We start from the raw sequence: 13,772 nt of genomic DNA, 5'->3' as shown, positions 1-13,772 counted from the left end.
CGTACTCGGGTGTACATACACGGGGGGGTTCGACACGTACTCGGGTGTACATACACGGGTGGGGGTACGACTCGAACGTACTCGGGTGTACATACACGGGGGGTTCGACACGTACATGCGGGGGCTGGGGGGGTACGGCGCGTACATGCGGGGGCTGGGGGGGGTACGGCGCGTACATGCGGGGGCTGGGGGGGGTACGGCGCGTACATGCGGGGGCTGGGGGGGGTACGGCGCGTACATGCGGGGGCTGGGGGGGGGGTACGGCGCGTACATGCGGGGGCTGGGGGGGGTACGGCACGTACCGGGCACCTGTTTGGACGTCTCCATGGTTGTTATAGGAGTTCGGTGCGGACGGTCTTTTAACCATACGGTTGTACATTCGGACGCCCGGGACGGATCGTGATTCCCCGGTCGGACTTCGCTTTTCACGTTTGTACGGTAAATCGTACGAGGACGTGTCGGACACTTTTTCCGACCCGAGGACGTGTGGGGAATTATTCCCAATGCGATTCGTATGGTCTTTTTCCCATGCGAATCGTGTTTGCCAGTTCGTACGGCACTTGTACGATTCGTACGGTAAAAAGACCGGATACGAGTCGCACGGGGAATTTTTTTACCGGATCGTGATCGGCACCCAAGTCATCAGATATAGGCAACAGCTTGTTGACTGGTATGAAAACATGTCGCATTGCTCTTCCCATGACAATTTCATGGGGACTCAGACCTGTATTCCTATCTGGAATAGATCTAATAGTCATGAGTACCAGAGGCAAGACATCAGGCCATTTCAAACCTGTGGCTCAACACATTTTTACCAATCTGTTTTTAATGGTGCCATTTACTTGTTCCACTACACCAGAAGCCTCTGGGCGATAGGCACAATGTAGTTTCTGTTGTACATTCAACGCTTCACAAATTAACTTCATGATTTCATTATGGAAATGTTTTCCTCTATCTGACTCAATTGTGACTGGAAAACCAAACCTAGGAATGAACTCTCTCAATAATAGCTTGGCTACTGTAATTCCATCACTTCTTCTCGTTGGGTATGCTTCCACCCACCTTGAGAACAGACAGACCATCACTAAAACATACCTCAACCTGTTACAGGGGGGCATTTCAATGAAGTCAATCTGCATTCTGGTGAATGGTCCCCCTTCCCGACCTATCGTTCCCAGACTTACCACTGTTTTTCTTCCTGGATTGAACTGCTGAAATATAAGACATCTCTGACAAAGATTTTCAGCTACAAGTCTAAATTTTGCATTGTAGCATGTCTGTTTAAAAAGTCTGATCATTTAGTCTCTTCCTACATGTGCTTGTCCATGATACATCCGTGCCATGGTAGACACCATGCTATCAGGCATAACTGGTCTTCCATCCCGATAAACCCACACATGATCTGTTTCTCTTGGTGCACATCCTGCTTTTACCCACTGTCTCATTTCCTCATCTCCTGCTTCTTCCTGTAGCTGCCTTACTTCCTCCCATGTATTCAGTGTTAGTAAACAACAAAGGGCATGAATTCATTTCTCTTTCTCTTCCCATATTAATAGAATTCTGATTTCGTGCGCAAGATTGAGCCATATCCTTGGCTAACTGATTGCCAGCTGATATGTAATCGCTGGATTTTGTGTGTGCTGCACACTTCACAACAGCTAACTGTTTAGGCAGCTGTCTCGCCTCAAGCAATTGTCCAATCACTTCAGCATTCCTTATAGGAGTTCCACTTGATGTCAAAAATCCTCTTTGGGACCAAATTTGGCCAAAATCATGCACTACACCGAAGCCATATTGACTATCGGTTATCACAGTCACTCTCACATTCTTTCCCAACTTACATGCTCTTGTCAATGCAAATAGTTCAGCAAATTGGGCTGATTTTACTCCTTTCAGACACGATGATTCCAATACAGAATCTACCGTACATACTGCATATGCTGCACTCAGAATTTCCTCATCTGTTCTCAAACATGATCCATCCACAAACATCACATAATCACTTTCTGTCAAGGGTACATCTTTTATATCAGGACGTGGTTTGGTACAAAAATCAAGTACTTCCAAACAGTCATGATCCACATCATCTCTGACTTCCACATTCTCAGCATCAGGTAACAAAGTTGAAGGATTCACATTCAGACATCTCACTAGGCTCACATTTGTTGCACCTAGGATAACTTTCTCATATTTAGTCAGACGACTGTGCGCCATGAACTGGGTACGGCTCCTTGTTAAAAGGATTGCCACATCGTGTGGTACAAATACTCTCAAAGGATATCCCATCAGAATTCCTTCACTTTGTTCCAAACTCTTGCAAGTGCCTGCTACAGCTTTCAAACAACCAGGTAATGCTATAGCTACAGGGTCTAATATAGCTGAGCAATATGCAATTGGTCTTCGCAATTTACCATGCTTCTGTATTAACACAGAAAGTGCACATCCATTTCTTTCACTGCAATAGAGTTCAAACTCCTTCTCATAGTCAGGCATGCCAAGTGCTGGTGCTTCACACAAACTGTCTCTCAATTGTTTAAAAGCTGCCAATTCTTCTTTATCTAATTCAATGGGCTCTTTTACATTACTTCTTGTTCAATGTACCAAATCTTTTGCAATCAGGGAAAAGCTACTTATTCACTGACGACAATATCCAACCATTCCAAGAAACATTCTCACTTCTCTTTGCGTCATTGGGGCTCTCATTTCTTTTATTATCTTGATTCTATCTGCAATCACTTTCCTCAGTCCTTTTTCAATTTTGTGGCCTAAATATTGTACTTCCTTCTGGCAGAATTGCGATTTTGATGGGGATACTTTAAGTCCTCTATCTGCCAAATGATTCAGCAATGCTATGGTGTCCACTACACAAGCTTCTTGAGTTCTTGATGCCACAAGCAGATCATCTATGTACTGTACCAGAACTGAACTTTCAGGCATTTTTAAATTTTCTAAAGACTTTTTCAATATCTGATTAAATATTGAGGGACTCTCTGTGTACCCCTGTGGGATTCGGCACCATGCCAAGATACGTTCACCAAATCGGAACGCAAACATTTGTTGACTGTCAGGATGCAATGCAATTACTGTGTACCACTCTGCATCATGAGGAATCTGATACAAAATTACAGATGGGTTTGGTACGATGGGACAGCATGATACAACTATTTTGTTTACTTTTCTTAGGTCTTGTACTATTCTAAAAGTTCCATTAGGCTTTTTAGACCCATAATTGGTGAATTACATGGACTACTCATTATTTCTCTCAGTATACCTTGCTTAATAATTTTCTCGATTATATGTGTGACTCCAGTAATTATCTCGGGTGTCAATTTATACTGTGGAATATTTGGGTAACTCACTCCTTCCTTTACAGTAATTTTTACGGGATCTAAATTTTTCATCAATCCCACATCTTCTCCTGTGAATTCCCATACCTCTGTTTTTACTGTCTTTTTCAATTCTTGAGATCAAATACAGTAAATGCCTCAGTAACTTCAGATTCCATATTAGCTATTGTCATTTTGTACAACACATCCTCATCAGGAGTCTCAAAGGTTATTCCATCAGGAGTACAAAATATTGTGCAATTCATCCTGCACAGCAAATCCCTCCCTAATAAATTTACAGGGCTTGAATCGCACACAACAATGCGGTGCATTTCAGAAAATTTCCCTATGTTAACTTCAACTGGTTCACTGAGATACGTTTTTATCTATCTGTTGGATACTCCAACTGCTTGGATTGTTTCGTCCGGGAGAGGAAGATTTTTAACATGAGCTGACCTAACAGTTGAACGAGTAGCACCAGTATCTACAAGGAAAGTAATGTTTTCATCATTTACCTTTCCATCCACAAAAGTGCCTGTCTGGTCTACTTCTAGAGTTGCGCCAAGTACGCGCTCTTCTTCCTCCCCTCGGCACCGTCAATAGCTTTCTTCTGACTCACTCTCATCGCATTGTAGCCAATACTGCGAAACAGCACTAGCGCGCGGCAGCTTAGTTACCTGTCCTTCGTTGTAGAATCCTGTCTCATTACTGTATTTCTGAGGATTTACGTTCTGTGGAAAAGGCGGTTTTGGCGCCTGATTCTGTTGGGCAACAACCTGCTGCTGTCGCTGTGGTTGACAACTCACCTCTTTCTGCACCTGTGAATTCAGTGATGCATTGTCACCATTAGCACTCGGGGAAATTTACACTCGGATTTCCAATGCCCTATTCTTCCGCAATTATGACATGGCCATTTCTTTTTGGCTTCTTCTATATTAAATTGTCCTTTTCCTTTTCCACTATTAAATTTTGATTTCATACCTGTACCATTCATCTGCTCAATCAATTGAGCTTCCTGTCTTTCTGCCACCTTTACTTGAGCCCACATGGCTTCCTCTTTTAATTTACTCTGTTTTGCCTCAATTTCATCACTAAAGTATTTTGCATGTCTCAGTACTTCATCTATCTTTTTATTCTGCCAGTCCACTGTATGTTGTTTAATCATTTCACTTACTTCTGGTCGCAACCCATCTACAAATCGATATACAAAATGACTCAAATCTTTTTCACTTAAATTTTCATCACCTCTAAACTGCTTAAAGGCAAGAATCAACCTTTCATAATAGGCATGTACTGAGTCTTTTGCTTCCTGATGAGTTCTATCAATTTTTACCCAATCAGTTTCTTTAGGAGGTACTTTGTTTTTCAGAAAGATAATTACTTGTTCGTATTTTCTCATCACTTCGGGATCAGGGGCACCTGTTTTTGGGTCCCTAGGGTATTCTTGTGTAGGCCATTTTATGGTAATCTTACATTCTGCCCATAAATCTGCTGGTACAATTATATCAAATAGACTATTCAAATCGATCCATAATACTTTTGATATTTTCACAAACGTGTCGATACCACTCGACTGGCTTTTTTCGAAGTCGAGGGAAATCATTGGTAAATGACAAAATATTTTGTCTGGTCCATGGGAAGTGTACATAGCCTCCCCCTGGAATCTCTCTCATGGGACATTCAGTTACTACCTTTTCCTTTTCTCTTACTGGGAAAGCTGCAAACGTTTTGTCTGTTGCATCATCTCGTTTCCGGAACCACCTACTTTTCTATTTATCTACATCTCCCCATTTTCTTCGCAAAATGATTAAGTCTTTAATCTGTGTTGTTCGTCCTGTAGTATTCAGATTCTCAATATCTTTTTCGGAAAAATCTACTCGGTATGGTTTGTGTAAAGACTTTACCTTTTCAAAGTCGATACCCATTTCATTTGCTACTTCCTCTAATCTCTCATGTAAATTTCTTGCTCTCCATGTTATACTTTTACACAGAAACAATAACTCCTCATCTTGATATGACTTCAATTTTTCCATGGGAATAGTCCCTACTATTAATTCTTCTAAGACAATTTTTAACTTGGCCACATCTAAAGGTTGCGTTGCTGCATCTTTTCGTTGTAAGCTCCTCAACCATTCACTTAGTTCTTCTGAAGTAGGACCTACGGGATTTCTCTAATTTCTGGTTTGTTCTGAATCTTTTGGTGACCCTGGACTGATTCTGTCATCATTATTATTCTATCTACTAAACTATGATTTACTGTCAGGTTTTTAGGCGTACTTTGTTCTGAAATACCTACTGTTTGTCTCCATGGATTCTCATCTGAACCCTTTCTTTGCATTTCGTTTTGTTTATTACTGTTGTAAGGAATCGTCAGACAATGCTCACTATCCTTCTGTTTATCAAATATAGGCCTTACAGGTCCTATAGTCACAGAAACAGTTACGGCTTCCAAGTTTTTAGTTAATTCTCTAATCTTTTCAGTTAACTCCAAGGTTGTCTTCGCTAATTCAGTTGAATTTTCATTAGTCATCTTACCAGATTGATTTTTCTCTATTTCTCTAAAGGGATTATTCTTTCCTACCTCCTGTGGTATTGATTCAAACGTTATACTCCGTGGTGTCTCTTTTATCAGGGCACTTGGTGTCACAAGGTGGAATCTGATTGATACGGGGTGGATTTTTATAAAACATGTCATCAAGAACATCATCCCCTGACTCATGCACACCGTACCCTCCTGATTCTATATTATTTCTCTTTTCCATACATTTTCTACTACTAATCTCTTCAATATTTTTAACAGGGAACAAACCATCAGTCATATTTGTGCTTCGCCCTCTCCTCATTCTATCATCATGATTCTCCTGTCCATACGACCTACCAAACATATACTTGTACCTCCCGCCACTTCGCTGCCTTTCTCTGTCATGCATCTTGTCTTCCCATTCTGTCAATGCTTCAAACTGAGTAGGTCTAGGTCTTGGTTCTAAATTCATCATTCTTTCCCGCAAATTTCGCAAAACTGCTAAATTAAATGAACCATGTTCTGGAAAAGCCAAAACTCCATCATCTTTTGTATACTTTGCCCAATTGTCCAACCAAATACATGTATGATAACCATATTTCGCAACCATGAAGGATGCGAGCGTTGTCGGTGGAGGAAGCAATTGTCCCTCCCTAGTCACAATCAGTGTGTCTTTTTTAAATAAACTCCTGATCTTTCCAAACCAGGACTTTTTCTCTTTTTCTGGTGGATCATAATACATCATGTTGTCTTTTTTCGTGTATCGCTAGATTTCTTCTACAACTATTCTGTTGTTTTATCCAATTGTAGCGCGACTCACACTAACGCACCAATTCGGAGCGTCTATGTCACCTTTGCAAATCTCCAATCCCAGCGCGACTCACACTAACGCACCAATCAGGAGCGTCTACGTCACCCTGTAATTCTCCACTCCTCGCGCGGTGTACACTACCGCACCAATCAGGAGCGTCTACGTTTCTTACTTACTGGCCAATCCCAGCGCGATCTTTCTGACGTCAGCTTTTTTTTTTCTCTGCTCCTGCTTCTGCTGACCCCTCCTTTACAAAATTTATCGGTAAGCTTTTCTTACACTTCTTTACTCAAAATTCTGTTAGTAACGACATAAAAACGCCACCATTATCTGTTTCACTAACAAAAGGATAGTTCTGACCTTTTTCACAAGAATTCCGTCTTTCCAGAGAGCAGCGCTTACCTCTGCCCTACTACGGAATCGTTACATCCGTTGATAAAGTAGCACTTCCCTCTACCTTACTCTTCTAACAAGCATTAGCTAACCGTTTCTCTAGAATTAAGACACCTGTTGGAGACGCTCTGCTCCTGAGAAATAAAACCAGAGTTTCACAATTAACCTGAATGCTATTTCATTTACGCACTTTTATACGGAAAATGTAGTTCATTCATACAGAATCCTGTCTTTCCCGAGAGCAGCGCTTACCTCTGCCCTACTACAGAATTATTACACTCGTTAATAAACTAGCACTTTATCCTTCTTTCAAGCTTAGAGAACACCTATTACCTTTTCAGTGATACGCGTAATCAGAGTGCCTTTTAGACTCCTGGTACTTAAAACCAAAATTTCACAGATGACCTTCGCTACCATACATTTCTCTCATACAGAAATGTCCCTAATGGCAACACACGACGATGTTACCTAATCGAACCCAGACAATGCGTCGTGCAACTCCAATTGTCACACGTTTTCCCCGTGTACCTACAGGATAACAATAATCTTGTCTTTCCCGAGAGCAGCGCTTACCTCTGCCCTACTACGGAATCGTTACAAACTTTCGACTCCCTACATCCCAGAAGTCGTCAAACAACATAGAACGCAACGTGACTCAACATTGAGTGTTAATACATAAACCAATACTTATCCGCAATCACAATCAATAATCAATAATCAATAAGCAATCTACAAGCAATAATCACCAAACCAAAGCAATACAACCATAACTCTGCTACCAGAAAAACTGATCCAGCGCAAGATTGGGACTCAAGGGAAATATACAGATATACTCCCTATGCCGCAGACCCGCTATCACACTCTGCTCATTCATACATGCATTCATTGGTGGGGCCCCATAACACCAACTCTCATATATCATCATTCACAAGTCTGCACACAGGAGGGATAAACAATTCAAGCGCTGGACATGTGGGGGAATACCTTATAACCTAAAGGGGAGAAAAGTTATTTTACAGAATATATATTAACATTCGCCACCTATAGATTCCTAATCCTAAACATCAAGGCACTCCGCCCACTTGGTCGATTGGACCAATTAGTTGGATTGGTTGATGGTGATTTAGAACCAGCTAAAACACATTTAAGACCCAGAATCCTTTATTCTCTTTAACGAAGAACCACAAACTCATATTTTTTGTTAAATAATATTTGTTTATCTAAAATTTCATTGTAATCAAAGTTAGCATTTGTCTCATCAAAATTTAGAATTTTTAGATCAATTTATTTAAATTGCAGAACATCATAGTTACCTATTCTGGCTATCTGGGGTTTCTCTAATTCATTGGCTCTGCATAACCAAATTTTGTCATCAATTGTCCAAATGAAGCAGGCCAAGGCTCAAAGTCCGAAAGTCCACTGCTCAGCACGTTACAGTCCCAAAGATCGCCAAAGGACCAGAAGTCGTGCCAGCATCTGTCATTGCCTGTTGGGTCAAAGAGGGTGTGTGGTCATAGTAACCACCGAAAATGCCGAATAGCTCTATTCTACTACTCTTTTTATAATAAATTTTGGGATAAAATGAAACATTTCTAGGCGGAGACAGTCAATGATTGGATAATCATAAATCATCCGATTTTTGTCCGTTAGTCTTCACATGGGTTTTGCCGATTAATTTCCAGTGATGTCCCTGACTTGGTGTAGCAAAGTTTTGGATTTTATTTGTATAATCTATTATTCATTTAAACCAGTTTCTACCGTCCGGGGTCTTGGCAGTCCACCAAGATCCTATCCTTGACCGGATACAGTGTGGAATAGGTTATGTGGAGAATCACGGAGCCACCCGATTCTGCGCAGTAGAGTTCGCGCTTCACAAGACGGTGGCCACTTCTGAACTCCATGTTATGCGCCATGTTTGGATAGGCCACCATTGTCAACTTAAGCGAAAAAAACACAAAAGAGTAATGAATGCAATTAAATGATGCTTCTAATGTTATACCCTCACCAATCCCTTTATATATTAATATTTTCCTATCATATAGCGACATTTAAAGCAATATATTCACCTTTACCGTCCTCCACGAAGATGCAAACGTCACAAAAGCAACATAAATCATGCGATATCCTAATAACCATATATACTACAATTAATATGTGTACGCATTTTCGTTATTAGTTATTTTGCCATGCAAATAGAAAGTTCCCACTTGTAATTTGTGTATGCAAAATTGTTTCGTTTTAATATACCACAGCACACAATTAGTAAATTATAATAAGTAGGTTATTCAATTAATACTTTCATTCAAAATAGAGGAGGTATACAAAATTTTGCAATACCTGCTCCATCACTTGTATGTAGAAAGGCTTGTATCATGTTTTCACCACTATCTCTTGTGCGTGGTGACATTACTCTCTTCACAGGTACATATCACTACACATTGCATTGAATGTTTAAAGCCCGGGGTGTTTGGCAGGTGACAAGCTATAAATTCTGACATGAAAGGGGGGTGATGTAGCAAGGGGTTTTACCTATTCTGCCTGTGTGTAAATGTGATAGTACATATTGGCAAGAATGTTTTGAGTCATCCAGTCAATCAGTGAATAAATTAAACACTGCCAAAAGATAATATTCTCAGTTTCTCTACAATGTGTAAAATAATTAGAGCAGACCCAAAACATTCCTCTAAACCCCCAACATTAATCCAAGCATACGAACCTGGAGGAAATAAAAGGAAGAAGAACAATATTTTAGTGACATCCCTAAACAAAACAAGCATTAAAAATGCAATAGGTCTCGCCTTTCATTAAGTTAAAGCCATTTGCTTTGCTATACAATACCATTAGCAAAGCAAATGGCTTTAACTTAATCAAAGGCGAGACCTATTGCATTTTCAATGCTTGTTATTGTTTCCTATGCTCTTCTACCCATACGAGTAATGTTCGAAAATATATATAACGCTTACCACTGGCGAGACATTGAAATACAATGGAGTTAACCCTATGCTATCAACAACGTCACCTAGAAAAAAACACTGAGGTCAGCGCAGAAATACATTATTGTATGCATAAGTGAGAAGATGAGGAAACAATTGCATTTGGTCAACTCTGTGTTTCAAAAGGGTGGATATTATGTGCAGTGAGTGTGTCGTCTCTCAAATAGTCCAACAAATTCACAAGAAAAGAACACACAGCGGAGTTCCCTCATCCGCTTGTGGAGTGTTACTTTAAATACAAAGTCGAACAAACCTCTCCCAGAGGCCAGCAGTGCGGAGTTTAGAGCCCCTGTGTAATGGAAGTTGTTCCAGGGAGTAGCATCACGGAGGAGGGAGACACCGAAAAGGGAACTCCCCATCAAAATGAGGGTTCCTCTCCCACTTGGTTTGACTTTAAACGTAATTTACGTTAAACTTTTTATAGCGTGCCCTGCTGCATCACCCACCCACACATACGTACACACAGGGCACCCCGTGAAAATGGTTAATCCTTTACTTGCACTCCACTCCGCAGCTTCGTGCCTGCTATTTTTACATTCCTGGGTCACTAATTCTAATCTATTGTTGGCAGTGACTAAATTGCATTAGGTTTTTGTGTGTGTGTGCGGGGGGTGGTGAAGGAGACTGGCAAATGAAAGTGCTGAAAATCGTGTCGTTGCTCATACACGTGTAGACCCTTATCTTGCTATCTGCATTGTTCATAATGCCGACACCAACCCCGCCACATACACCTTTTAGCGTTGCCCCGGCGTGCCTTTTACTTGCGACATTCCTCTCATGTGCTATACTGAGGTAGATCCAGCGCACATAGAGAACAGGGTTTAGCGCGTTTTCTTCCCGCATTATTTCATCTACGGCAGAAGACGGCATAAGGTTTGCTCATAGTTTGTTTTAAAATGTAGGCTAAGCATATGGGATCATGTGACGTAGCACATTATTAGTTCCCATCCTACATGAATTTGTTTGGATTCGACAGCACGTTTTAAAGAGGGCTTCATTTCCTAAACACAGCTCCTGTATGTAAAATATGCCTACACAGAAGCTCTCAGTTTCATGTGATGCATGCAGAACCAGACGCAAATGAAGTGATTCACCCTGGCATATGGGGTGAGTAAGGGGAGTGGGGGTCAGTAATGCGCCAATGTACATTGCAGGCAGTGCTTTTAAAAAAAATGTGCTCACAGAGTAATTAGAAGACACTGTGTGATGCCACGGAGTAAAAGATCCAATCCCGGTGGGCGGGGCCAAAGTGGACAAGGCGGTAACCAGGAGGGACTAAGAAGCCTCCTTTTCAATCATGAGCCAGCGTTTAGCATGGAGAATGACGCCAGCGAATGAAAAAGATGGGTGGAGCTTCTGAAAGCTTCTGAAACCGTATCGATTCCAAGAAGCTCTCGCTTGGCGTTAGTAACGCATGCGCTGCTAACGCCAGGCGAGACCTAAACATGCAAGTAGAATAAACTTCTACCAGTGCGTCTCGCTGCTAACATGTATGATAAAGTTACACTGTGTTGGCCCATTCAGTAATAAATTAAAATGGCTCACTCTCTTTCACTTTCCTTTGAATTGCATTTTAGCTTGTGGTTGTGCAGGTGTTCATCAGTGTTTGCATGTTTACACTGAAAAGGTCTGTTTTCCTTTTGGTGGGTTTCTATCAGTTATTATAGAAGTAAACTTAAAAGAGGATAACCTAGTTCTAACACAACCAAGCAAAGCCCTCATAAATTTAGTTGTCCCTGCAGATAACATCAATGGACTTAAAGAGAGCCACCATCCTGTCTGGATATTTTTCACAATAAACGCTGGCATAAGTTAAGGAATCAGACATCCATGTGTCTATATTAGTAGTTACCCTTTGGCGGCACGCCAATTCTCATTCCCCCTTTTTAGACCGTTCTTTTGCCTGTATCTGCCCTATAGTAGCAACCCTTTAGACTTCTGACCTGTATCACCAAAGTTAACCTACCACTTTTAGCCTTGAGAAAAGGCCGGTAATGTAAGAAAAGCCTTCAAAAGCCAAAACAATGTCAAAAAAACAGCCCCACCACCACTACTGTTACTCAGACACTATCAATGACCTAAAACAATTCCCACTAACTTGGGGTGGGAGGGTGCTCAGCAGCTACTGAGCCCACCCAGCAGAAGTGGACAACTTTATGCCTGCATCCTGCCTAATCCTACCTTAAGCCTCACCTCTCAGGCTTTACTAACCTATTCTGACCCTATTCTGGGCAGCCAGTGCTACTGGCCCAAAGACCCTGTGGGTGGAGATATCATTCTGACTTTCTCTACCCTTCTCTCGACCCTCCCACGTACTTCCCTCCTCCTCTCTCCAGCAGCGACCCAGTGTTGCAGCTATGGTTAATAAGGGTGGCCACACAAAGTATGCCACAATGATTACCATAGATTCCTACACCCTTCTTACTGTAGAGCATCTGAGGTACTGTATTGCCCAGAAATGTGGTGCCTCAAATAGTTTGTGTGAACGTTGCACTCACACGAAATGCAGATGTGCACACAAAATTAATGCAAGGCCCACAATGACACAATTGTAACTATAATAACTAAAACTTGGGCCTGAATGTTTAGAACCTTGCTTTCAAGAAGTGTGTCTCAGTCACCTCTGTGTGTTAGTCAGTGTGTGTATGTCTTTCTCAGTTTTCTCAGGTTTTGCTTGTTTATCTTTTATTCGCGTGTTGATATGTCTGTCTGTCTGTCGTAATGTGTATATGTAGGTCTGTCAGTGCATGAGTTAATGTCTGCTTTATTAGTATTCACTCGCTAACTCCTGGATTTGTGTGTTGGTGTTTGTATTTTCAGATAACAGCACTGAAGAAGTCACCCTATGAAACCTACTGTGGCAACTGTCAATCAACCATTCCTGTACAGAAAATGCAAAGAGCTTCCTGGGGATTTAAGTGAGAGGCAGGGGGAGAACAGTGATGCTGCTGCCCTCAGATAGGAGGAGCTGCCTGAACATCCACACATGCTTTCACGATGGCTTTGCCAGTTCTCAGCATCTTAGAACACTTCCCACGTCAATCCAGGTCTGGACTGCAAAGACAGCAATCCTCGACACCTTCTTAGACCTACTCGGGACTGCACAGATGCCTCTCCCCGTGCTGCAGGAGAACAGAACATTGAGGACGCCAGGCAGGCTGTGTCAACGTTAGACTACTCTGGAACACAGTCAGGAGGTCCCTGCTGCTCAGCCAGGGTGTGTGTGATGTAGTGGAATGTTGATGAGTGTATATTTAACCTGTAACCTAAGAGATATCTTCTTCAATAAATCTACATCTTGTAACCTACTGGAACCAGCTACTTCAATTATAACATCATGTCATATCCTTCCTACACTGCTTGAGGACAGGGCAGCTAGAACATCACATATCCACATCTCAGCGCTCTAAAGAGGACAGCTAGAGGGCTACATCCTAACACCATCAGACTGCTCCAGCATGGGGCGGCTAGGAGCCCATGCCATATTCCCATAACTGCTCCAGACCAGGGCAACTAGTGGGTGAAGTGATATCTGTATTTCAGTGCTGTAGAAGAGGATGGCTGGGAGGTCATGTCAATGCCACATCACACTGCTCCAGCACAGGACCACAGTCCTCTGCCTATTCTCATGTGTGGGACATGTATCGGTACAGTGTACGTTTGTGTGTGTATTTTTTACTCTGTCTTGAATAAGTCAAGTCAAAAAGGCTTTATTTCGATAAAAACAT

The 13,772-nt window shown here is 41.8% G+C and overlaps 1 protein-coding gene across 2 annotated transcripts in view; it reads left to right on the top strand.

Annotated features, from left to right (window-relative positions):
- Positions 1 to 13,352, top strand: part of LOC146801345 (T-lymphocyte activation antigen CD86-like) — a 275,628-nt gene extending 262,276 nt beyond the window's left edge. For both annotated transcript variants that reach the window (XM_085621004.1, XM_085621003.1), the window contains one exon: positions 12,865 to 13,352. In XM_085621004.1, the coding sequence (XP_085477130.1) occupies positions 12,865 to 12,893 (29 nt within the window). In that variant the 3' untranslated portion in view covers positions 12,894 to 13,352. The remainder of the gene's footprint in view (positions 1 to 12,864) is intronic.
- The last annotated feature ends 420 nt before the right edge of the window (positions 13,353 to 13,772 follow it).

Source organism: Triturus cristatus, chromosome 8 (genome assembly GCF_964204655.1).
Source record: "Triturus cristatus chromosome 8, aTriCri1.1, whole genome shotgun sequence".
Classification (NCBI taxonomy): domain Eukaryota; kingdom Metazoa; phylum Chordata; class Amphibia; order Caudata; family Salamandridae; genus Triturus; species Triturus cristatus.
This window is presented reverse-complemented; position numbering and strand designations above follow the sequence as displayed.